General features: G+C 40.8%; 1 protein-coding gene and 1 pseudogene across 1 annotated transcript in view; both read right to left on the bottom strand.

Moving 5' to 3' along the window:
• Prep (prolyl endopeptidase) overlaps positions 1–25,216 on the bottom strand; it is a 92,569-nt gene that overhangs the window by 48,389 nt on the left and 18,964 nt on the right. The window contains exons 3-6 of the mRNA XM_090338363.1: positions 20,787–20,920; positions 18,750–18,880; positions 15,927–16,136; positions 10,963–11,084 (exon numbers count right to left, since the gene is read on the bottom strand). Of these exons, the coding sequence (XP_090194489.1) occupies positions 10,963–11,084; positions 15,927–16,136; positions 18,750–18,880; positions 20,787–20,920 (597 nt within the window). The remainder of the gene's footprint in view (positions 1–10,962; positions 11,085–15,926; positions 16,137–18,749; positions 18,881–20,786; positions 20,921–25,216) is intronic.
• Positions 5,503–6,927, bottom strand: LOC150059865 (small ribosomal subunit protein uS5 pseudogene; annotated as a pseudogene).

The following is a 25,216-nucleotide window of genomic DNA, read 5'->3' as shown; positions in this document are numbered from 1 at the left end:
CATACACACACGCATACACACATGCGTGTACACACACACACACACACACACACACACATTCTTTGCTAGTCCTGGGGCTCAAACTCAGTGCTAGGGCACTGTCCTTTGGCTTTCTCAAGGCTAACACACACACACACACACACACACACACACACACACACACACACACACACACACACAACCTTTTCTTTGCCAGTTGTGGGGCTCGAACTCAGTGGTTGGGTACTGTCCTTGGGCTTTCTCAATGCTAGTGCTCTATCACTTGAGCCACAGCACCACTTCCGGCTTCTTCTGTGTATGTGGTACCAAGGAATTGAACCCAGGTCTTCATGCATGCTAGGTAAGCACTCTACCACTAGGCTAAACTCCTGGCCCCAACACATCTTTTAACGTATAGAACCTCAATACTATTATTCTTCATATGCTCTCTCATTCAAGAGAAATTTGCTATTCAGTTATTATGTGTAAGGTACGTTTCTAGATGGTAAAGAAACATCAATGAACAGTGCAGAAAAAATGGTGAAATCTAATAATGGAGACAAATATGTAACTATGAAATTACTCAGCAATTCCATATATACTGCTCAATGCTATGGAGACCATAGACAAATACCTGTAAGGTGGCCAGGATATGTGGGGAAGATTGAAGTTTTTAGTGGAGAAGAGATTTCCATTGTCTTCTGACATACATTGTGTAACATGAAAAGCCACACACATTTCATATCTGTTTCCCTGCATGGAGTGTTTCCTCTTTGGCAGCTGTGATATTTTGTGATTCCTTGGTTTTCTACAAATTGGTTATAAGGGACTTTGCTGTAACAGCTTGCTTGAGATTTGCCAAGCTTCTTGGACCTATGGGTTTATAATTTTTATCAAATAAGTAACACTTCTGGCCATTTTTCTACCTCCTCATCTCTACTCTTCACATTTCAAATACAGAGTGTTATTCACTCTACATTCTCCTAGTTTAGTGGTTAGTGGATTGTGTTTACTTTTGTTTATATCTTTCTGATGCAGTTTTAATTGTCCTGCTTCAAATTCTCTGTTGTTTTAAGCATCTAAACTGATAGCTTATGCAGAAAATTTCCCACTTCAAAATTTATTTTTATCTCTAAGAGAATGGGCAATTCTTTTTTATAATTCTTATTTCTTTTGCTTATTATATTAACATTTTTCTGGAAGCTTATAAAATTATTTTCATAACTTTTCATGTTCTTTCAGGATCTATTTCTATTGACCATTTTTTCTCTTGATTATCAATCACAGTTACCTGCTTCTTTATACATGCAGTTAGTAATTTTTAAAATTGGATTCTGGACATTTTGAATATTGGTGGATTTATTTTTCCTTTCCTAATCTGTCTGCCAAATGTTTTGAAGCAGTTACTTGTCAAATTTATTTAAGACTTCTCTATAAGCTTTGTTGGGTAAAGGCCATGGCTCTATTGGTCTTATTTTATTCTTGGGGGAGTCATGGGACTTGAGCTCTGGGCCTCGGTGCTGTCCCTGAGCTCTTTTGCTACTTCTGATTATATTCAACAAAATTAACTGTTTTTTTTTGTTTGTTTGTTTTTTGTAGGTCACGGGGCTTGAACTCTGGCTCTGGGCACTGTCCCTGAGCTCTTCAGCTCAAGGATACTGTCCTATCCCTTGATCCACAGCCCCACTTCCTGTTTTCTGATGCTTAACTGGAGAAAAGAGTCTCCCGTTCGTTAGTTCCAAGACTAGCTTTGAACTGGGATCCTAAGATCTCAGCCTCCTGAGCAGCTATGACAGGCATATGCCACCTTGCCTGGCTTCTACCGGTCTTTTTGAATTATCTACTGAATATCTACATGTACACAAAGTCTTTCTGTTCTGTCACAACCGAAATCTCTTAGCTTTGTCATGATGGTTGTCAGTTTACAGCTGGCTGGTTGTTGCTCTTAGCCTGAATCTGGAAATATGATTTAATATGCACACCACTTTGCCAACAGCCAAAAGCATGAGCAGATCCCAAGGCAAATTTCTGCTCAATCCCAGTGACTAAAATCAGTAAAACACAAATACTAAGTTCCTCCTACTTTTCCTAGGGTCTGCAAACTATTTGCAAACAAAATCTAGGGCAACTTCAAGGCTCCTCTTTCTTGTGTGAGTTCTGAACTTCCTGCCGAACAATTCAAACTGTATTTCAGGAGGGCTAGACAGTATGATATAACATCAAGGCCAAGAGCAGAAATCTTCCATGATGTCTTAACTGTGTTTTCTGCAAATGAATGCAATGTGATTTAGCTATAAAAATCGATTTTTTTTTCCCCCTTGGTTAGTCGTGGGGCTTAAACTCTGGGCCTGGGCATTGTCCCTGAGCTATTCAATGCAAGAGTAGTGCTCTACTACTGAGCCCAGCCCCCACTTCTGGTTTTCTGGGGGTTATTTGGAGATAAAAGACTCATGAACTTCTGATCCTGGGCTGACTCTTAAGCTCAATCCTCAGATCTTAGCCTCCAGAATAGCTAGGATTAGAAGTGTAAGCCACCAGCACTGGGCCATAAATTTCTTTATAGACATTTTTTCCCATCATTGATTTGGGAAAAACACATTCTATTTTCTTTAAGGTTTTAACATATACACAGTTAATAAGCTAAGGTTCAGAATTTTAGTTCCATCTTATTTTCAGACAATCTTATATTAAAAAAAAAAAATCAGGGGGCATGTGTCTGTGGCACCAGGGGTAGGGCTGTAGCCTTGAGCTGAAGAGCTCAGGGATAGCACCCAGGCCCAGAGTTCAAGCCCCATGACCCCCCCCCCCACAATAATAATAATAATAATAATAATCAGTAATCCCTTAGTTAATTCTGTTGAATATAATCAGAAGTAGCTCAATTAACAATACTTCATGCTTTGTTCTCTTGTGCTGTAACTAAAGGCAGAATCTGAACAGCTGAGTGATTACAGTCAGCTACATCAATCATAAATAATGAGTAATTCAGCCTGAGTGATCCAGTCAATAGGAAGACAGAGTGAAATTCATTACAAGTACCACACCTGGCTTTCCAGGGCAGCTGGATCCAGCACATTTAATGAGTTCTCTGGATTTCCTTCTGGACTAACTAGTTTTAGGGTATATATTTTATCTGAAGCAGGAAGTCCAAAGACACTGCAATTAGAACACCAATGAAGTCAGACTTCTTCCTATCATTTTCTTCATTACAAGCCACTAAAACCTGCTACACTGAACACACTTTCAGATTCTCAGGGTTTCAAAATTATTTGGAAGTCATTTGTTCCAAAATGTACAGATTAGAAATACATCTTTTCCCAAGAAAGTTAATCAGTAACATTTACTTAGCAGTAGCTTCACACTATTTCCAGGCAATTTTTCACAAGAGGGGACTGATAAGACCTTTGGAATCTTAACAGAATAAAGCGCCTTTTCTAAAGGCCAGAGAAAAAGCAGGAGAGCCAAAGGTCCTTCCACAAAAGCTTGTTGAAACTGCATAAATTCCATTTACAAAGAATTACTTTAATCAGTGGTACAGACTAGAATAACTGTGCACTCTGGAAGCAATCTGCTCAAAAAACACTGACTTTTTGAAACACCATGACCATAACATTAGCCTTGCCAGTTATGAGATGTATAAACTCCTAAATCTGTAATCTTTTCTTTCATCCTCTTTTCTCCTGTGTCCCTGGCATTTTAAGCAAATTTCCTTTAAGTCAAAGACACTTTATCTCATGCAGATCTATCACTTATGCAAAGAAATACATTAACAAATGCAAATTTCTACAAGTCACTGTAAATGAAAAAGGGATACTTGCTGGTATTAAATTCATGACTTGCATTTCTAATACTATCAAAGATAAAACTTCACTATTCTGACCACCACCAAAGGTTTCAGTAAGAAACATGGCAAGAAGCAACTGGGAAGAAACGGAACATGACAAAGGATTTGGGAAAGGATGCCCTTAACTGACCCTACAGGAGATGCAGAATGCTCCTAAAAGTAGTCACTTAGAATTTTCCATTCTTACAACTGCTATATGGAAGATAGACTATCCACCACCAGTTTAAGAGAGCTATAATACTAATTTATAAACAGCCATTCTCAAGGGTATGTGTCATGGCAGACATGAGCAGATGTAGTAGACACTGGAGCAGAACTTGTATTCATGCCATGTTGGGTGTGGCACGCAGCTCTCAACAGAAAACTTCAGGCCTTTGGTCAAGATGGTACATTTTTAAAGAGTTGAACCAATAGGCACTGCTGTATTCTTTATAGTTCCCCCAAAGTAGGGTACAAGATATGAAGGTATTACATGCTCTTCGTGAAAAGGCACATTCATTCATTAGCAATTTTTATTATTTATTTATTGCCAGTACTGAAGCTTTAACTCAGGGCCTGGCCACTGTCAGACTTCAAGGCTACTGCTCTACAACTTGAGCCACAGCCTCACTTTTGGCTTTTTCTGTATATGTGGTACCGAGGAATCAAACCTATGGCTTCTTGTATGCTACATAGCCACTAAGCCATGGCCTGGGCAGTCATGCTTACTAAATCTTTAACAAATATCATTTAGATATCAGAGAAGGCATCATATTCTTTTTTTTTTTTAATTTTTTTTGTCAGTCGTGTTACTGGAACTCTGGGCCTGGGCGCTGTCCCTGAGCTCTTCAGCTCAAGGCTATCTCCCTACACCTTGACCTGGGTGCTGTCTCTGAGCTCCTCAGCTCAAGGCTACCACCCTGCCCCTTGAGCCACAGTGCCACTCCCCAGTTTTCTGGTTATTAATAGATGACAAGAGTCTCACAGGCTTTGTGTTGCCTGAGCGACTTTGAACTAACGACCCTTAGATCTCATCTTCCTGAGTAGCTAGGATTACAGGAGTGAGCTACTGTGCCCAGCTGCATATTCTTTATTCTGCTAGTTTCATATCTATTGCTCCAACAGACACATGAGTACATGATTAAGGCAACTTAGCATATAGGGGAATATCCTTCAAACCTCCAAGCCAAAAAAATCTACAATATTCAGATAACACTCAATCTAGTCCCAGTTATTTTGAAATGGGTTTATCCTATTTCATTCAGGTGGCATGATGAATCATTCATACCAGTCTTTTTTTTTTTTTTTTTTTTTTGCCAGTCCTGGCTTAAACTCAGGGCCTAAGCACTGTCCTTGGGCTTTCTCAGACTAGAATTCTACCACTTGAGCCACAGCACCACTTTTGGCTTTTCCTATGTATGTGGTACCAGGGAATCAAATCCATTCACGATTGCTAGTCAAGCACTCTACCACTAGACCACACTCCCCGCCCCACATCAGTCTTGATCAAGCTGCTTTGTCACAAGAAGTCATCAGCTTCACCATCATGTCATCTGATAGAGACAGACGGATGCACTAAAGATTATTCATCTGTAAGTCTACAGAATTAAGTGAGAAGTAGAGCCTAATACATAACTAACAGCAATTTCTCTGTACACTTAAGAGCTTTATATATTCTTTAAAAAAAAAAAAAACAGGCTTGATTCTCTTTATTATTCTTAGATAAGATCTTATGTTGTGGCCACAGCTGGAGCTTGGGTCCTCTGCATGTAGACTCTGGTGTGGGTGTTCACAAGATGGCCAGTGAATTCCTGGTAAGGAGATTTGGTGAAGATGGTCTCCAGAGGTCAGGGGTCAGGTAATTGTAATTCCTGCAGATGGCATCAAAGGTGACTGTGGTGAAGTTGCCCAAGGTGGCAGTATAGCCCATCGCTCAGGTGTAGCACTCATCAATATCAGCCATCATCCACAGCTTCTTGGGGAGGGGAACTGAACAAATCCCAATGCCTCTCGGGGCAGGGAGGAGACGCAGCAGCACAGAGCCACAGCAGCCTGTCACCTTGTACCGGACGGTGTGAGGCTTGCCAATCTTGTTCCCCCCACTAGCCTCTCCGCACGGGACAGTGGAGAGCTTGGCCTTGATGGCCCCTCGATGGCAATGGCAACTTCCTTGGAGCACTTCACACCAGGCTGGCATGTTGGCCACTGTAGTGGTCAACAGCCACAATGCCTTGACCCTGGTGCGCTGGCCAGCGCAGTCTGCTTCTGCACGGGCGTGGTCTTCAACATCTCGTCCTTGAGGGACACACCAGGAAGAAAGTCGATGCTCTCAGGCTCCTTGAGGGCAGAGAGAAAAGATCTCCAAAGACTGGATCTTCATGTCCTGAACCAGGTGGCCCAGACTGGTAACGGGGTTCCTTTCCTGTCTTCAGCCTTGCCTCCCAGAGCCCTACCGCCATGACCCCGGCCTCTACCCTGACTGCCACCTCGATCTGGAAGGCCACTACCCAAGCCTCCTCAGAAGCTGCCATGACCTCCCAGCCCTCCCGCTGCACTGGCGTCACCCGCCATTTGATGTCTTCCCGGAGAAGAAGAAAGGGAGCTTTATATATTCTTAAAAATAACATATTATGGTTTTGATTACCAGCATGATAAAAGCTTTAAAGCTGATGGGATTTGTTTTTTTTCAGTTTTAACACTGTGCCCATGTTCAGAAGAACTGAGCTTTTCAAATAACCTGAATAAACAAACCATTTTTCATGTATCTCACTTAAGAGAAAAATTAACTGCAAAGTATCTTAAACTCTAAAACGTTAACTCTTTACTAATCATTTGTTCTTGAAAACAACAGGGCATATAACTAATGTTTACATACACAGAACTGTGAGATTTTCAAACATATTACCATCTGCTGAAGTCCAGAGTAATACCAAATCTTCATGGGCATGAAATTCATTTCCTTTAATATGTGTAAGTTTTTTCTATTTAGAAAGCTTGTTTTTTTTGTTTGTTTTTTTATTCCTTTTTTGTTTTTTATTGTAATTAGTAAAAGGATTACATGATATTTGCCAGATAGAAGGTGCATTAATTCACATACATTGATACCCTTTCACATGTCTTGGTACCCATTTCCCTCCCCCCGCACACTCCCCTCCCGTCTTGGTTTTCCCCCCTTCCCTATCAAATTTCAAATATCCAAATACAAATAAATTCAATATATCAGATAACAAAGTGAGATACTATACCAATATGAGATAACCAAGGGATAGCAAAGGAGATGAGAGACAACATAGTACATTAAGGACAACAATTATTCATTATATGGCTTTTGTTTCAATATCCTGGAGGTCCTTTCAATTAGCTTCACATTATATGGCCTTATGTATCAAGATTTTGCTCTATTGCAAATCTCTGCTAGTATAGCCCAAGGTTTCTACTGATTATGACGAATGAGGGAAACCATTGAGCCTAAGTTCCTTTGAGTCTGGCTTACTTCACTTAATATGACTTTTTCTAAGTCAGAAAGCTTGTTTTTTAAATTTGAGAAATTCTACATAAATTTCGAGTTGAGAATATTTTAAAGTTGTAATAAAAGAAGCAATTTAATATTTCAAAAATATATTAAAAATCAGTGACACTTGAAATTGTTCAGGAAATGAACAAAAAGGTAAAAATGGATTTTAGTAGCTTTAGGACTTAATCTAGAAGTGTTCCTCCCAGAGTAGAAAACTGTATCCAACTTATTTTACGGACTCTTGGGTTCTTTTCATAATAGGTTTTTTTCTTTTTCTTTTTTTTTTTTTTGCCAGTCTTGGGCTTAAGCTCAGGGCCTGAGCACTGTCCTTGGATTTTTCTCAAGGCTAGAACTCTACCACTTGAGCCTCAGTACCACTTCTGGCTTTTTTCTAAGTATGTGGTACCACGGAATTGAACTGGGTCTTCATGCATGCTAGGCAAGCACTCTACCACTAGGCCAAACTCCAGGCACTTCATAGTAGTTTTGAATCTTGACATCTTTTTAAATTGGAAACACTTTTCAAGTGTGTATCCAACTCTCAATTTAGGAAAACTTGTCGCACATAAGGAAGAGCCTAAGGAGAGGGCAAGCCCTGGGAAAATAAATATGTAAATTGTAGGAAGAAATCTCCTATCCAATCACTACTCCAAGTTACAAGATGCCCCAAACAAGCCAAATGCTATGGCTCATACCTGTAATCTTAGCTACTCAAAAGGCTGACATCAAAGGATAACAGTTTAAAGCCAGCTCAGACAGGAAAGTCCATGAGACCTTTATCTCCAATTAACCACCAAAAAGCTGGAAGTAGAGCTGTGGCCCTAGTAGTGCCAGCCTTGAGCAAAATGCTAAGGAATAAACCCCCAAGTCACAAGTTTAAGCTCTAGTACCAGCAGGAAAAAAAAGATAGCAAACAAATGAAGAAAAGGAGACAGTGCCTGGGTCATGTCCTGGCCTCTGCTACACAGATTCTGTAGGTAAGAACTTGAGCAGAGGAGTCAGGAGAGATAATAAACATCTATCCAGTGTACCAGCAAGGAAAACACAAAACAAAACAAAACATACCAAACAAACGAGGCATCAGAAATGCATCTTGCATGTTAATACATGTGTAGCACATATAATGATGTAAATGAATGTGTTTCTTAATGAGTGGGTTATCAAGATGGCTTTGGTGATACATGGCATGAATCAAGATTCAGGATTGTCTTTGTTTAAAATCACTACCACCACCAACAACAAAAAAGCAGCCAAGAATTATGTAGAATTGAATGAGGCTCCCCATGCAGGATTCAGATAGATAATTATGAAGGGCCAGGCTGCTTTTAGCCTTGGTTCTTTCTGAAGCTACAGCCACATCCACAATCTTCATTCTAGAGCACCCTCTGCTGGAAGAGAGCCTTGGCAGATCTCATTTTCTTTACTGGTTTATTTTTTCCTCCTCTAAATAAGTCAAACTGATTTTAAAATAAGTTTATTATTGTTTTCTTTAAAGGCTCACAGAGTCAAATAGCTTATGTTTTCTCTCATCTGTGGAAGCTAGATCTAAACTGCAACTATGCATGATGACATAGACAGGGCTCAATGCATTTATACACAAACTGACTAAAGGGAGGTATACTTAGGGAAGGAATCCAAAAGCCTAACTCCTCAGAACAACTTAAGTACAGGAATGGAAGAGCAAAGGTAGACAAATATACAAATATAGTTATTATATTCAATGTACATTATGTAAAAAATGAATTATCTAACTTGAGAGTAAGGATGAGAGGGAGGAAATGGGGAAAAATGAAGGAAGGGGTGCTACTGACCAAGAAGCACTCATTGTATTTATAACCTGACTTATGGAACTGTAACCCCTTTCTACAACTATTTGGTAATTTAAAAAATTTACAAAAAAAATATAAAAATAAATTATAAAAAAATCACAATTTCTATTCTATTCTATACTACCCTTCAACTGAAGCCTCAGGGTGGTCAGCTAGCGAGTTTATGGCCCACAATGGGGAGCACAGTACACAGGTCCCCTGAACTAAGGGTATCTTACTCGCTATGATGCCACAGTGAGCTGGTGTCCAGCATCCATATAACTGTGGCAGCTAAGACAGACCAACAACACAGCTGCCTTTCCACATGTGTACTGTGCTCCCCAACGTGGGTCCTAAACTCTCTAGCTGACCTGAGCTGAGAGGGGGAGAGGCATATGTAAATCAGGGGAGGGAGGAAGGGAGGCAAAGGTAGAGAGATTCTGTCTAGAACTTCAATAATCTCTAATTATCCTACTATCCAAAAGTGTTCAGAAAGCTGTGGACTCTGCCTGGTAGCCACCCTGGGAGACAGGCTGGCATGACTGAGGGTCATGTGAAATGTGACCCCTCTCCATGTTCCTTGCCTGCAATTTGCTGAACTCTCTTTGCTCAGGGTAAGAAAGACCTGTCCATGCAGGATGGCGGAGGAGGTGTCAGGGAAGAAAGGAAGGTGTGTCACATCGAGGACAGAAAGGAAGTTTTCATCCAGCAGACAAAGTGAACCTGGACTGCAGCGACCAACGGGGGAGGGAGAAGGGAGAGACCCACACCCATGCAGCTAAGCCCCAGAAAACTGGAAGTAGCACTGTGGGTCAAGGGGTAGGGTGGTAGCCTTGAGTTGAAGGGCTCTAGGCCCAGAGTTCAGGTCCTATAACCATCAAAAAAAAAAAGATACCAATGCTTTGGGAACTAAGATACACTGCAGGCAGCTCCAGCCACAGACTTCACACTAATATTCTGTATCTTGTCTATGCATGGAGCAATTACCTCTTCTTCAAAGTTGTGGTCAACATTTTATTAGACTAATGATGCCTAGTATACATCCCCTAAAAGAATGGTATAAAGATAACCTGAATTTTCTTTTTATTAGTCTAGCTAGTAAAATTGGCTATATGTATGTATGCATACATATATACACATGTATAATATATGTATAGACAAACACATATTACATGCATTAAATACATGTTTATCTTATCTGTAAACACTAGCTGCTCTTAGTAATATTACAATAGTGAAAAGAAAACACTAAAGCAAAAAGCTGAGGAGTTAGCTCTAGTAGTGAGGTGCCTGCTTGGTAAATGCAATGGCCTTGAGTTAAAATCCCAGTACTTCCACCAACAACCAAGACCTCTAAGGAACAAAGAACATATGACATTTGTAAAACAGAAAAATGTCTAGTAGTACTTATGTAAAAACAAATGAATATGGACAAAAAGGTACAATGGAGTAAAAGGGGACTCTTGTTCCTTTTCTTCTCTTTCTCAAGTACACATTTTCACTTTTGTATGCCAAGAAAATTTTTAGAAAGCCATTTTACTCACCGCTGAGTAGAATTCTGAATTTAGAAATGGACACACTTTATTCTATATTATCTACTTTTATTATTTTAACCCCAACCAAGTATTTTTAGCATGAAGATTTTTCTGTTGAGGTTGCAGTTAAAAAGTTTATCACCTGCACTAAGAATCAACTTGAATACTGATATTCATTAAAGCAGAATATTTACTCACAGGGCTTCTACTATGTATACAGGTTTTCCTATAATAAGAATATTAATTTATACATACATCAATGAAATAGGATCTCAAATATAAAAGTTCACAGCTGTACAATACCTCAGCTCCCCCCATCCACTTAGGTTCATCAGGAAATTCTGCACACAAGATATCTTCTGATTGATCAGTCCCCAAGACATGGTAGCAAAGCTTTTGGTGAAGATTGGTGGATGTCTCTGTGCCTGAAGGAGTTAAAAATGTATACTGAAATGCAGTTGGCAATTATCAGAAAATCTATTCTACTTCCAGCATGCTACAAGTCATAAAACCATTGCATACCAAGTTAACACAGAAAAAATAAAATACTTTCCTACATAGTCAGCAACAAACCAGTAGAATTTCAAACTAAACACATAATACCAGTTAGCATCCCAGAAAATAAAAATATTTAGCAACAGCTCTAACACAATACATATAATATTTATATGAGGAAACTAGAAAAGAAGAAATCAGTAAAAGAAATAAATGGAGAGCTATTCCATGCTCAGCAGTAGGAAAACTCAATACTTTCAAGTATCAATTCTTTGCAACATGACCTATGTGTCACAGAATCCCAATAAAAATCCCAGAAAGTCATTTTGTGACTTACATGGAAAGGCAAAATATTCAGAATATTGAAGGGGAATAAAGGTAGAAAACTGACCCTGTATGACTTCAAGACTTACTATGAAGTTATGCAATGAAATCAATATGGTACAGACTGAGGTCAATGAACCAGAATTAAGAACCCACATACAGACCCACACAAATATAATCTGCTGGTAGCTAGGTGATGAAGGCTCACGCTTGTAATCCTAGCTATTCAGGAGGCTGAGATCTGAGGATCATGATTCAAAGCCAGACCAGGCAGGAGAGTCCATGAAACTTTTATTTCCAGTTAATCCCCAGAAAAACGGAAGTGGCACTGCAGCTCAAAGTGTTAGACTGCTAGCCTTAAGCGAAAAAGCTCAGGGACAGCACCCAGACCCTGGGTTCCAGCTCCAAAACTGGGAAAGAGAGAGAAGGCAGGAGAAGAGAAGGGGAGAGGGAGGGCTGGGAAGGGAAAGGGATGGAAAGAGAGGAAGGGAGGGAGGGAAGGAGGTAGGGTGAGAGAGAGAGAGGGAGAGAGAGAGAAAGAGACTGACTGACTCACTCTGTTGGTCTTTGACAAAGAAAATACAATGCACAAACCCAGTCTTGAGAGAGAGACAGAGAGAGAGAGAGACAGAGACTCACTCTGTTGGTCTTTGACAAAGAAAATACAATGCACAAACCCTGTCTTTTCAAGTAATAGTGCCAGAAGAAATAGGTGATTATATGTCAACAGACAGACAGAGATATTGATACAGACTTTATACCATTCGTAAAAATGAAATCAAAATTGTAGGGTGACAGTGGCTCATGCTTGTAACCCCAGCTACTCAGAAAGCTTAAATCTGATAAGGATTTGGAACCAGTCTGGGCAGAAAGGTTCCCTGAGATTCATATCCCCAATTAACCAACAAAAAGCCAGATGTGAAGGTGTAGCTCAAGTGGTGGAGTGCCAGCCTTGAACAAAAAAGCTAACTGAGATTTCAAGCCTGGTACAAACCCTGAGTTGAAGCCCCAGTACAGAAACAACAACAAAAACCTTAAAATGAATCAGAGACCTAAACATAAAACATCAAACTATAAAACTCCTAGAAGATGAAATTGAAGCAAACTGATAACTTTGGATTTGGTACAACTTATTAGGTATTACATAGGCACAATCCACAAGATACATACTTGATAGGCTAGACTTTATTAAAATTAAAAATGTATGTGCAGCTGGGTGCTGGTGGCTCATGCCTGTAATCCTAGCTACTTAGGAGGCTGATATCTGAGGATCACAGTTCAAAGCCAGCCCCGGCACTAAAGTCCATGAGACTCTTATCTCTAGGTAACCAACAGAAAGTGGGGTTGTGCTAGCCTTGAGCTGAAGGGCTCAGGGACAGAGCCCAGCCCAAAGTTCAAGCCCTGAGAGGGAAAAAAAATATGTGCAAACACAGTATCAAAGAATAAAAAGACAAATCAGAGATTGAAAAAGTATTACTTAATACTTATTTGACCAACAACTATTATCCACCATATACAAAGAACTGATAAGACTCAAAAAGTGAGAAAATTTGCAATCTGATTAAAAAGTGGGTCAAACACCTTAAAAGGTACTTTACATCCAGGAAGGTGTAAGGCAAATAAGCATCAGAAAAGATGCTTCCTCTGGGATGCCAGGAGGGAAATGTAAATTCCAGTAACAGATAACCACAATACATCCATTAGAATGGCCAAATACCAAGACCCTGAAACTGTCAGCACTGGTAAGGATGTAAGCCAATGGGAACTCTTAGGCCCGAGGTGGGTGGGAATGTAGACTGGTACAGCTACTTTGGAAGACAGATCTGGAGGCTTCCTACAAAACTAAACATATTCCTTCATTGTGGGGGTGATAGTACTAGGGCTTAAACTCAGGGGTTCATACCTTTTTTTGTTCGTAGCTCACTAGCTCTACCACTTGAGTCACACATCCACTTCTGGCATTTGGCTAGTTAGCTGAATCTCCTAGATTTGTTTGCCTTGGCTGGCTTTGAATTGTGATCCTCAGATCTCAGCCTCCTGAGTAGTTAGGGTTACCGAGGTGAAGCACCAGTGCTGGATTGAGAACATACTTGTACCATATGATGTAGTAGTTGTGCTCCCTAATATTAACATAAAGCAACCGAAAATTTATGTTCACTCAAGAATGTCCACACACAGATTTCATATAGTAGCTTTATTCATCATTTCCAAAACTTTTGAAGCAGTCAGCAATTCCTGCAGTAGAGGAATGAATAAACTATGTGGTATATTTAGACAATGTACCATTTAAAATAAATGAGCTATCAAACATGGAAGACATGGAAGAAACTTAAATATATCATTACTAAGTGAAAGAAGTCAATCGAAACAGGCTATAGTCTATGTAATTCAACTACAGGACACTCTACAAATGACCAAACCAAGGATCTATTTACTATAGATCAGTACAGCAAGGCCTAGTTGTATACCTCTGATTCCAACAACTGCTATATTGAGGCAGAAGGACCTGTAACTGCCAGCCTGGGCTAAAGAGACTCTCTCTCAAAGCAAAACCAAAACAAAACCAAAAACCCACCTCAGTGGTTTCTAGGGGTAGTTGGAATAAGCAGAACATTGTACTGAAAACAATCTGTGTTGAAGCACAATGCTGGATATAAGTCACCATGTATTCGTCCAAACACATAGAAAGGTCACAGTTATCTATCACTGTAGAGTCATCAATTCCTCACTCTGGTGAGGGATATTGACAGTGGGCCAGGAGGCTGCAGATACTTTCCTCTCAAATTCTGCTGTGAATCAAAGCTTATGTAAAAAACAAAAATGAGTAGGGTGCCAACAGCTCAGGCCAGCGATCCTAGCTACTCAGAAGGCTGAGATCTGAAGACCACAGCTCAAAGCCAGCAGGTCAGAAAAGTTCCCATGAGACTCTTATCTCCAATTAACCACTCAAAACCCTGGAAGTGGAAGGGTGGCTTGAAGTGGTAGAGCTCTAGTCTTGAGCAGAAGATCTTAGGAACAGTGCCTGGGACCTGACTTCAAGCTTCACAACTGAAGGGGGAGGAAAAAAATGCAAAAAATGAGGCTTGGCACTGTTGGCCCTTAGCTACTCAGGAGGCTGAGATATGAGGGTCACAGTACAGCAGAAAAGTACAGGAGACTCTCATCCACAATTATGAAGCAAAAAACCAGAAATGGAACTGCAGCTCAACTGGTAGAGCACTAGCGTTGAGTAAAAAAGCCAAGCGAGAGCACAAGGCTTCTAAGTACCAGTATATAGTACATACAGTATATAGTACGCACGCACGTGCACACGCGCACGCACGCACACACACACACACACACACGCACACGCACACGCACACGCACGCAAAAGTGAAGGAAAGAGAAGGAAGCAAGCAAGCCACAAATATACAATAGGATCTCTGTACAGATGAAGACAATTGCAAAGTATAACCACAGATACACTCTGTAACAGGCTGGAAAGACTGAAGACAAATGGAAGCAACACGTGACCTACAATAGGTGATCAAAGGAAGAGATGTGATTATGGTCCAACAGTAAGAGAGGTTTATAATTACTCAACATCATCAATAGGTAATTTGCTGGGGAAAAAAAAGAGATAGAGAAAAATAAAAAATCTGTCAGGTGCCAGTGGCTCACACCTGTAATCCTAGCTACTCAGGAGGCTAAGATCTGAGGATCTTGGTTCAAAGCCAGCCCAGGGAGAAAAATTCATGAGACTCTTATCCCCAATTATCACCAAAAAGCCAGTAGTGGCACTATGACTCCAATGGTAAAGTCTTAGCCTTGAGCAATAAAAAGCTCAAAATAGTAAGTGACCAGGACCCTCTCCCTGACCCCCCATACACAGTCTGAACTTCCCCATGATATTCTTGGGTCTTAACACATCTACAAAGGACTGTTTATAAATATCCACTCAATTTCTAACTCTAGCCCATTTAAAAGTACTGGCCCTATGGTCTTCTTGGTCCCTGAGAACGCAGTGAAGTTGGTGCAAGCCTACGTGGATAAGGCCCTGTGCCTTCTAGCATTCCCTTTTAGAATCTTTACTGAGCGCCCACAGAACCAAGCCTGGGTCCGTCCATGAGAACATGAAACCATATGGATCACGAGCTGAGATAGCCTAGTTGTCCCAGCTAGACCCTATGCCTGTGAAAGACTCAAGCCAATGTCAATCAGTTGACTAAAGCTGACCACAGACATGGCCAGAAAAACCTAGAAGAATTGCCTGGCCAATGTACAGCCTGAGTTAAACCTAGCAGATAGTATTCCAAGCCACCAAGTTTTGGTGTGGCCAGTGACATAGCCAAGTGAACTGTCCTTAGCTGTCCTGGCTCTAGAGCAAATGAGCAATTTAGCTTTCTTTTTAGCCAGAGAAAGTCACATAGCCACTTGTGAAAAAGAGCTTCACCAAAGCCTTCCCGTACCATCACTCTTTCCATCTTGTTGCGGGTAGGAATTGTAGAACATCCCCTTCCCGTCATGCGTCCAGGCCATGCAGGTGAACTTGACTCTTTCCAACACATCAGGAAGCTCTTTGGCACCATCGACTTTCATGAACTTGATTGTCACCCAGTCTGAGCCACTGGCACTCAGACCGTAGGCAAAGTATTCACCATCTTCACTAAACGCATAACCTACAAGACAGGAGACATCGCTGATGATGAATGCAGAACACGACTCCTTGCCTTTTCTACAGTCCCCCATGCTCTCTGAGCTCTCTGTCATGAGTCTAAGACAAACTGTGGCAGCAGAAGAAATACTCTAGACTTAAAGGAATTTACCCTATGATTCCAGACAAGGCTGCCAAGCTGTCTAGACATATGTCCTTCATAAGCAATTGAAGAACTGGATGTGACAAGTCCACTAAAATACTTTCACTTGGAAATTTTTATCATTCAATAGGCAGCTCAGTTAAAAGCAGAGCTCAGCTGGGAGTTTCAGCATATTTTATTTATACTCTAGAGGAAATGATGATGCAGACAATATAAGAGAAATTACACCGTTGCCATTAAGTAATTTTTGGAATGGACTCTACAACCAATTTGAAATCTTTTTATGATATCATTTTCAGGGCATTAATGGCTCTCAGGGATTAATGTTTGTACTATGACATCACAGGCTCAGACAAATAAAACTCTGAAGGACTACAAAAGTGACCGAAATGGTACACCATCTACAGAATGCCATGTCAAGTCCTTTAGGATTAACAACTGAACACCGGACTATGTGTCATCACTTTCTTGACAAATATTTGCATTTTTTATGCTGGCCTTTACAATTATGAAGTTATGTACAGCATTTGATATCTCCTATTAGGAGAACTAGACACTAAAGATTTGCTGTTAGAAGTTTACTAAACTTTCACTGGGGGCTCCTGGATGGGATTTCAACTGATAGGAAATGAATTTAAAATTTTATAACCTGCTTATTAATCACATATAAGTCCTCTAAGGCATCCAGGCTCAAATATGTGTGAATATGAGCTCGGGGCCTGAACATTGTCCTTGGACTTTCTTACGGTTAGAGCTCTACCACTTCAGCCTCAGCACCACTTCAGGCTTTTTTCTATGTAGGTGGTACTGAGGAATTGAACCCGGGTCTTCGTACATGCGAGGCAAGCACTCTACTACTAGCCCAAACTCCCGGCCTGATGTTCACTTTTTATTGAATGGAACACTGTTGAGTTTGGGTTATTTCTATATAATCAGAATATTCTCAGGAGAAGAAAATTAAATAGAACATGACTTTGGTTGAAAATCTGTTAGGTAATATTATTCCAGGTATACATGTGAAAATGTAGCCAGGCAATTTGAGTGGAAGGGTGAGGTTGAGATTGGGAAGGACAATGAAAAGGTGACAATGGTCAAGCCCCATGGTACTCACAAACATGTTAAATTAAAACCCTTTTGTACATCTAAAGATAATTTCAAAATAATAAAAAATTTAAAAAAAATTAAAAATAATTATATGTTAAGAAACCGAGGATTTGTATATTTACCCATCCTGTGACTTCCCTAAAGTATCACTCCCAGGAAACTGGATAACTGTTTGAGGCCAAGTCTTATGCCTACTCTGTCACCCATCTGGGCCTCTTACTGGGTAAACATTCCCTAAGGAAAGTACTGGAATGCATCAGCAGGGTGAGAGGTGACCCGTTATAAAGAGGTTGTGCAGATGGGTTACAGGCAGATCTTTATAAAAGCTAAGCAATGACCTATACAGGACTGCAAAAGAATTGCAATATTAAATCTGCTTCAACCTTGGGCTCAGGTCAGTGAAAAATTTCCTTATCAGAGGCTGACATTTCACTTTCAATCCGATTCAACACAGGACCATCATCTACATACTTGGCCTATTCTGGGAGGGACAGAGGACCACTGAGAAACTCCACGATGGTTTGAAACGTCTACAACAGGGTCTCTGCACAGATCTGATGAAGGTGCTCTATTGCTCCCATCTTTACTATTACAGGATGTCCCTGTTCCAGTTTCTCAATTCTAGACAGCCAAACCTATGCTGTGCTATCTCCATCAACAGAAGCATTGGCAAAGAAGGATAACATCATTAGGAAGATCTAGAATGTTCTCAAGAGACAATTATTAAGGCATAAATCTCAAGGGTATACTGTTTCCTTATTTTACAACTCTGCTGACAGCACGAACCTAGGATAACCTTCTCTATGGCATTTGGAGACTATCTTGGGGACAGACCTTCCTTATCTACATTCTTGACCTTCTTCAGGAGACAGGTTGTCTAATTCCCACACAACTGTTTGCAGAAGATCCTTTTACTTTTAATTCTAACATACTGACAATTATCTAAACTTGGAAACGCTGGTCACTCTCCCTCAGAGTAAGAGATACAATAATATTCTCTCCTAGATTACATTTCTAGCTAGAATATTATATAGCTTCAATTTCTTATTCAAGAGAATTAAGTTTTGCCAATCACAGGCAGGTCTTGGGATATTACAGGAAATAAAATGATGGTCCCAAAAGCTAATCTGGGTCTCCAGTGTGAATTATTCTCCAGTTTGGCGCCATGTCTTCAGAGTGAGAAACATGAATGTGCCTATTACATGTGTTCTAAATATACTGTGCAAAAGTTAGCTTTCTGAATATTGTGTTCCATAAGTCATTCCATATATCTGTTCCATCTTATGGTGTAGAGACTGCCTGGTATTTCAGAGGCAAGGCAATCACACTAACATCAGAACCATAGCTGGGGCTTCGGGACTCAGCACTCACCTCGGAGTGCCACTGTGCCATCATCAGACAGGAGGTTGGGGTCAAGAAACACTCTGGCCTCTCCCTCTAGGGAGTCTTGCACATATAATACTCGTTGGTTCTGCAAACCTGTATTGTAGAAATAAAAGTACCTAGAGACAGAGATAGTCTTTATTTAGCTGTGACAAATTCTATTCATTCAGCACAAACCAAGCACATAAGCAAAACTCAAAGCAAACCTACGTTACAACTGCAACCAGGCAATGTCAGGGAAAGGCAAACAAAGGTCAAAGGTCCCATCAAAGCTCTGTACCTAGAACATGTTACTTGAATTGCTTTCTTTATGCAAGTGTGTGTGTGTGTGTGTGTGTGTACACACCAGAGCTTGAACTCAGGATGAGCTCTCACTTGGCTTTTTTACTTTTGAGACTCCCAGCTGAGTCACACCTACACTTCCGACTTTTTGCTGGTTAACTGGAAATAAGAGTCTCATGGACTTGTGCCCAAAGTGTTTTTGAACTACATTCCTCAGATCTCAGCTTACTGAGTAACTATTACTATGAAAGTAATTTATTAAAATTTTCCATACATTAAAGAGACACAAAGACTCATTCACTGAAAAAAATAAAGCTAATATTCACATACAGTAGTTTTTCTTTTACAGGAAGAAAGCAAATGTCCTAAAGTGAAATTCTGGCTGCTAGGGTAGGAGGTTAGCACATTTGTTCTGCAAAGGGCAAGATGTCCTATGTTTTAAGCTTTGTGGGTCTCACAGCCTTTCCCTACCCTACTCAACTTTTCAGTTGTGTAAGGAAAGCAGGTGCAGCAAACACAAACACAAATGGGCATGACTGTTAATTATAGCCTTGGTTTACACAAACAGGTGCAGGCAAAGATTCAACTCTGTTGCTCTCTGGTGGCATAAGGAGGGAGGGGCCAAGAAATCCCCAAGCAAACTTGTGATGGTGCCTCTGAAGAGATTTAGGAAAGAAGAGAAGACTGTAACGAAGAGAGGCCAAGAGGACTAAATTCATGGACTCTATTTCATGGCCCATTTTTGGAAGAAAAAAAAAAATGTGTATAACAAAATGTTCTCAAGGAGCATTAGCAGGAAACAAATATCCACTGGTGTTTAGGAATCATCAAGTCTTATCAACTGCCACCACCCATAAGACAACAGGGATTTCCTGTAATCTACATTTCTTTTTGTATGTGTCTGTGTGTATGCTGGTCCTGGGGCTTGAAGGCAGAACCTGGAACTGTCGCCTTAGCTTTCTCCAGTCAAGCTTAGCACCTTACCGTTTGAGCCACATATCTACTTTAGACTTTTCAGTAGTTAATTGAAAATAGACACCAGTGGCTCACACCTATATTCCCATCAGGAGACTGAGATGTGATGATTGCAGTTCAAAGCCAGCCTGGGCAGAAAAGTCCACGAAACTCATTTCTCATTAATCACTGAAAAAGCCAAAGTGGCACTGTGGTTCAATTGGTAGAGTGCTAGCCTTGAGCAAAAGGAGCTTTGCCCTGGACTGTGTCCAGGCCTATATTTCAAGCCCCAGAACTGGAAAAGATGAAAGGGGGGGGAAGGAGTAGGGGAGGGAGAAGGGAGAGGGAGGGAGGGAGGAAAAAGAGGGAAGGAAAGAGAGAAAGAAAGGAAGGAGAGAGAGAAAAGGGAAGGGAGAGAGGGAGAGAGGGAGAGAGGGAGAGAGAGAGGGAGGGAGGGAGGGAGGGAGGGAGGAAGGACAGTCTCACAGGCTTTTCTGCCTGGGCTGGCTTTGAAATTCAACCCTTTAGATCTCAGCTTCCTGAGTAGCTGGGATTACAGGTGTTAATGAGCCTCTTTATAGCACATACCTACTGCTACTAAATTACAAATAGGGATAACACTTAATGGGACAGAACATTTTCTTCCCATATACAAGTATAGTAACTAATTCCTTTTATAACAAAATCATTTTATAAGTTGGTGGGTTATTTCGATAGATACTTTGCATTTTAAACCAAGCATACCACAAGAAAGTAGGAAGAAATTTGTTGGACAGCATGGTCACATACCGCTTGCCTTTCTTGAAGTGACAGCTGTATTTGGGATAGTCATACAGTTCGGTCATTCTCTCTTTGTATAAACCTCTTATTGGGCACTGCTCGAGAAATGGCACGGTAATCTTGTTCTGGGCCTCCACAAAAGCCTGCAGAGAACAAATGGACAAAAAGCAAGTCAACAATAAAATTTCCCATGTGTAATGTCATGCATTAGAATGTATCAGAAAAAGCATATTTTACCTCTATAAATAACTCTCATATAGCCCTAATCCAACTAATGCTTGTAGAACAAGTAATAATTCATTTAAAACCCACAATAATTCTCTGAAGAAGAGTCTTTCAATTAGGCCAACTTTACAGGTAAGAAAATTGAGTCTCCAAGTGGTTACCATCTTAAAATGACAGAGCTGGCTTCTGAATCCATCTTCCTCACAAAAAGACTTTTCTGCCTGTTCAGCTCAAGAGCTCAAAATAACACACTAATAAGCTAATCATGATTATTTAAAAACCTATCTATAATAAAGACCCAGTAATCCACACAGTACCAAGGTTCTAGGCTTCTCATGAAGCAAGGAATAATCCCCAAAGAGGTCAGACTTAAAAATGATAAATTAGGCCGGGAGTTTGGCCTAGTGGTGGAGTGCTTCCCTAGCATGCACACAAAGACCCATGTTCAATTCCTCAGAACCACCTGCATAGGAAAAAAGCTAGAAGTGGTGCTGTGGTTCAAGTGGTAGAGTGCTAGCCTTGAGAAAGCCCAAGAACAGTGTTCAGGCCCTGAGTTCAAGCCCCAGGACTGGCAAAAAAAAAAAAAAAGTGATAAATTAGAGACCTGGGTAACATGTCACATTTCACTGATTTTGCTTTTGCCTTCCCAAAGAATGTCTACCATCATGTCAATTACACTTAGAAAACATTACAAGTAAGGAATACTGACAAAAAGCCAGGTACTGGTGGCTCAAGCCTGTAATCTTAACTACTCAGAAGGCTGACATGTGAGGTTACAGTTTGAAACGAGCCCAGGCAGGAAAGTCCATAACATTCTTATTTCAAAAAAAAAAAAAAAGTCGCAAGCGGAGCTCTGGCTCAAGTGGTAGAACACTAGCTTTGTGTAAAATAAAAAGTACAGGAATAATACTCAGGCTGAGTTCAAGCTCAAGGACTGGCACCAAAAGAAAAATAATGGTGAGAAAGGACAATGGAAATGAATAGTCTAAAATATCAACAATGATAATTTATAAAAACAGTAAGATAAGGAATGGAGGAAGCCACGAGGGTCTTGACTGCCAAGGAAGTTTGACACCAAGCATATCCTACTTAGAACTAAAGTTAGAAAATTTAATAAATACTACTTGAAAACTTCACCTCACAATTCTTATCAGGCTATTGGTAAGGAATAAAGTAAGCCAATTAACAAGTCAAAGTTCAATAGGAGATTTCATCAGATAGTTACAAATGGGTAAATCATTAGGGAAAATAATAGAGCTGAGCGATGATGACTCAGGCTTTAACTTATTCAAGGAAGATAAGATCTAGGGACCCACAGTTTAAAGCCAGCCTAGGTAGAGAAGCCTATGAGATACTTGTCTCTAGTTAACCTAAAGGGACAGTGCCCAGGTTGAGAGCACAATCTGTCTTGTGTGACACACAAAGACACATTGTGATCAGTCTACTTTAGGAGGAATTGTCCAGCTGTGAGTGTCTATCCAAGCTCCAAATAGTTTTAAGTGGTCAATGTGCTTTGGGTTTCTTGCACAAAACAATAACCCCATGAGAAGCCTAAGTTAATTTTGAAGTTCAATCAACTTCAGTAAAAAGTTATTTTTAAGCAGGCCCTGCCAGAAGGTCACTCTGAACTAGTTCTAAACTAGCAGAGATAGCAGCTTCAAGGATCTTTGCCCAGGGCAGGATGACCCACTGACCCACAGGTGATGCTTGCCCAGGGCAGAGGGTCCCACAGATGGTGTTTGCCCAGAGTAGGATGACACAGGTGATGCTTTTCCAGGGCGGAAGGTCCCATAGGTGAAGGTTGTCCAGGGCAGGATGTCCCTAACCAATCAGTTTGAAGTACCTAGTCTCTTTGATTTAGCCAATAATCCTTTTTGAATTCTTCCCAGCTTTATGATATGACAATTATGTTTTAGAGTTGTTCTGTGACCTTCCGGCAGTATGTAATGGATTGCTACAAGATGTTATGATGCATACAAAGCCCTTGCCTTCCCCCAAGAAGTGTATAAAAAGTGCTATAACTCTGGGCTGGGGCTCTCAGCATCACCAGTTGCAGCCGTGTACATGGGAGAGCAAGCTCGAGCTTGCAATAAAGACTCCTTTGCTTTTACATTGGTTGCGGTCTCTGGTGGTCTTCTGGGTAAGGATTCCGCATTACACCCACTCCAGGAAACCATGATTTGGAGCTTATATGCTTATAATGCACTTAAAAAGAAAAAGAATGTGAAAAATGAAAATAATGATTAATGTTTTGCAAGAAGACCACTGCCAGAACAAGAAAACTATGATGAATCACATTTTTAAAATTTCATTAGAATAAAACGTAAGATTAAGTCCCTCAGAAGTGTAATTTTCAACTGAGTGAAGAATGGCTTTTATTAGACTTGCAGGTAAATGGGTTGGGTGTAGGGCTCAGGGGTAGAGTTTTTACCTAGCAACCATTAAGAGCTGTTTGATCCCCAGTATTACAAAAAAATAAATTTAAGTATGTGGATATACCTAAAATATTTACTTTGTGGAGTTGTACAGAAAAAATTTGCTGACACAACTTGACCTCACTAAAAAGAATGTAAAGAAAGAAACTGGCTTTCACTTTTACTTAAAAAATCAAGATGACAGAAGTCTGGAGATCACAAAATGTGTTCAAGAGAATGACCTTATTTTATTCTTTTAGGTTGGTCTTGGGGCTTGAACTTGGGGCTCAAGGCTAGTACTCTACCACTTGAACCACAGCCCCACTTCCAGCTTTTTGATGACTATTTGGAGATAAGAGTCTCATAGACTTTCCTGCCTGGGCTGGCTTTGAACTATGATCCTCAGATCACAGCTAGATCCTTAGAGCCACCAGCTGGCCTTACTTTACAGTGAGAAAAAGCACCTACGTCACAGGGAAACATTTGGTGCTAAAACTACCTGTCAGGATAATGTATTGAGCATGAAAGATCACTGAAGTTGGGCACTGCTTGATACCAGCAACAGAAACAGTCACGGGATGTGAATGGGATGCAGATCTACTCAAGGGGGGGGGGGGGGGAGCAGCCTTGCTCTCTAATTATTTTCTCCTACTTGGCTATGGCGGCTGGGTTGAACAAGACAGGACAAGGCACTGGAGCATCTTCATGGCTTTAACAAGAACCTAAAGTGCGTTAGCATTAATCTTGGCATTGGGTGGAGATGATAGATTTGAGGCAAAATCCCTAACTTCACAGGGCAAATCTATAACAAACAAGCCATCGTCTACAGAGTAGCTGGCTCTCAAGTGGAGCCCTGTGTCACTCAAAACATCATCTAAAGACCACTGCTGGCCATCAGCCAGCTCCTGAGGCAGTCAGGAACCAGCGAGGAGTGCCGAGAACCAGTATGATAATTTGACATGGTTGTGGCATGTCAAAACCTCAACAGCTTGAAAATTAACAGAGCAGTCACTCAAGCTGCAGATCTCTGAGGCAGTGAGAGGAAGGCACTTATTTGAGTGTGTGGGGAAGTCTTGAACTGAGAGAGGGAGGAGCAGTTGGGCCAAGTGGGCAGAGAGTGCATCAGCGGAAGCAGCAGCGTGCAGCAACCCTGGCAGGGGAGAAGGTTGTCAGGAGAGAAGATCAAGTCAGTGAGGCTGAGCTAGGAGACCTTGGTGGGAGGGGGTAGATGTAACAGTTCCATCCGTCATCCAAATGCAAAGCCCTGATTGGCCAGAGAGACAGGTAATCTGATTTATCTTTACAAAAAGATTTATTTGCTTTGGTGAAGAACCAAGGATGGGAGAGGCGAAGTGATAACAGGCATTGGGAAAGTGGGGGCAAGACCAAGGCTGTTCTTACTCCTTTCAGGGTAAGGGAGTGGACACAAAGAACATGAGCAAAATGTACATGTGTTTACAACCATAATAGTTATTTTTGAGAAGAGCCTTGCCAATACATTATAAACCGGTAATTTGAACTGTAAATGGGGTTTCCACATATTCCAACAAGCTTGGCCAGTCCCTCCTCTTCCAGCAAGGATCCTCGGGAGAGGACTCTGATACTGCTTAGTGTCTTATCATGCTTTCCCTTTACCCGCTGGTGGGCCCTAAGGGTCATTCACTTAATTAACTTTTTATGAAAAGACAGATTGTGTTCAACACTTCGTCCGCATCTTGTACAATCCCATGGAATAATCACAACTACAACAAAAGCCAGATCACCCCAAAGCATGCAGCCTTTTTATATATAACTTTCATG

Source organism: Megascapheus bottae, chromosome 8, assembly GCF_031878675.1.
Source record: "Megascapheus bottae isolate mThoBot1 chromosome 8, mThoBot2.hap1, whole genome shotgun sequence".
Taxonomy (NCBI): domain Eukaryota; kingdom Metazoa; phylum Chordata; class Mammalia; order Rodentia; family Geomyidae; genus Megascapheus; species Megascapheus bottae.
This window is presented reverse-complemented; position numbering and strand designations above follow the sequence as displayed.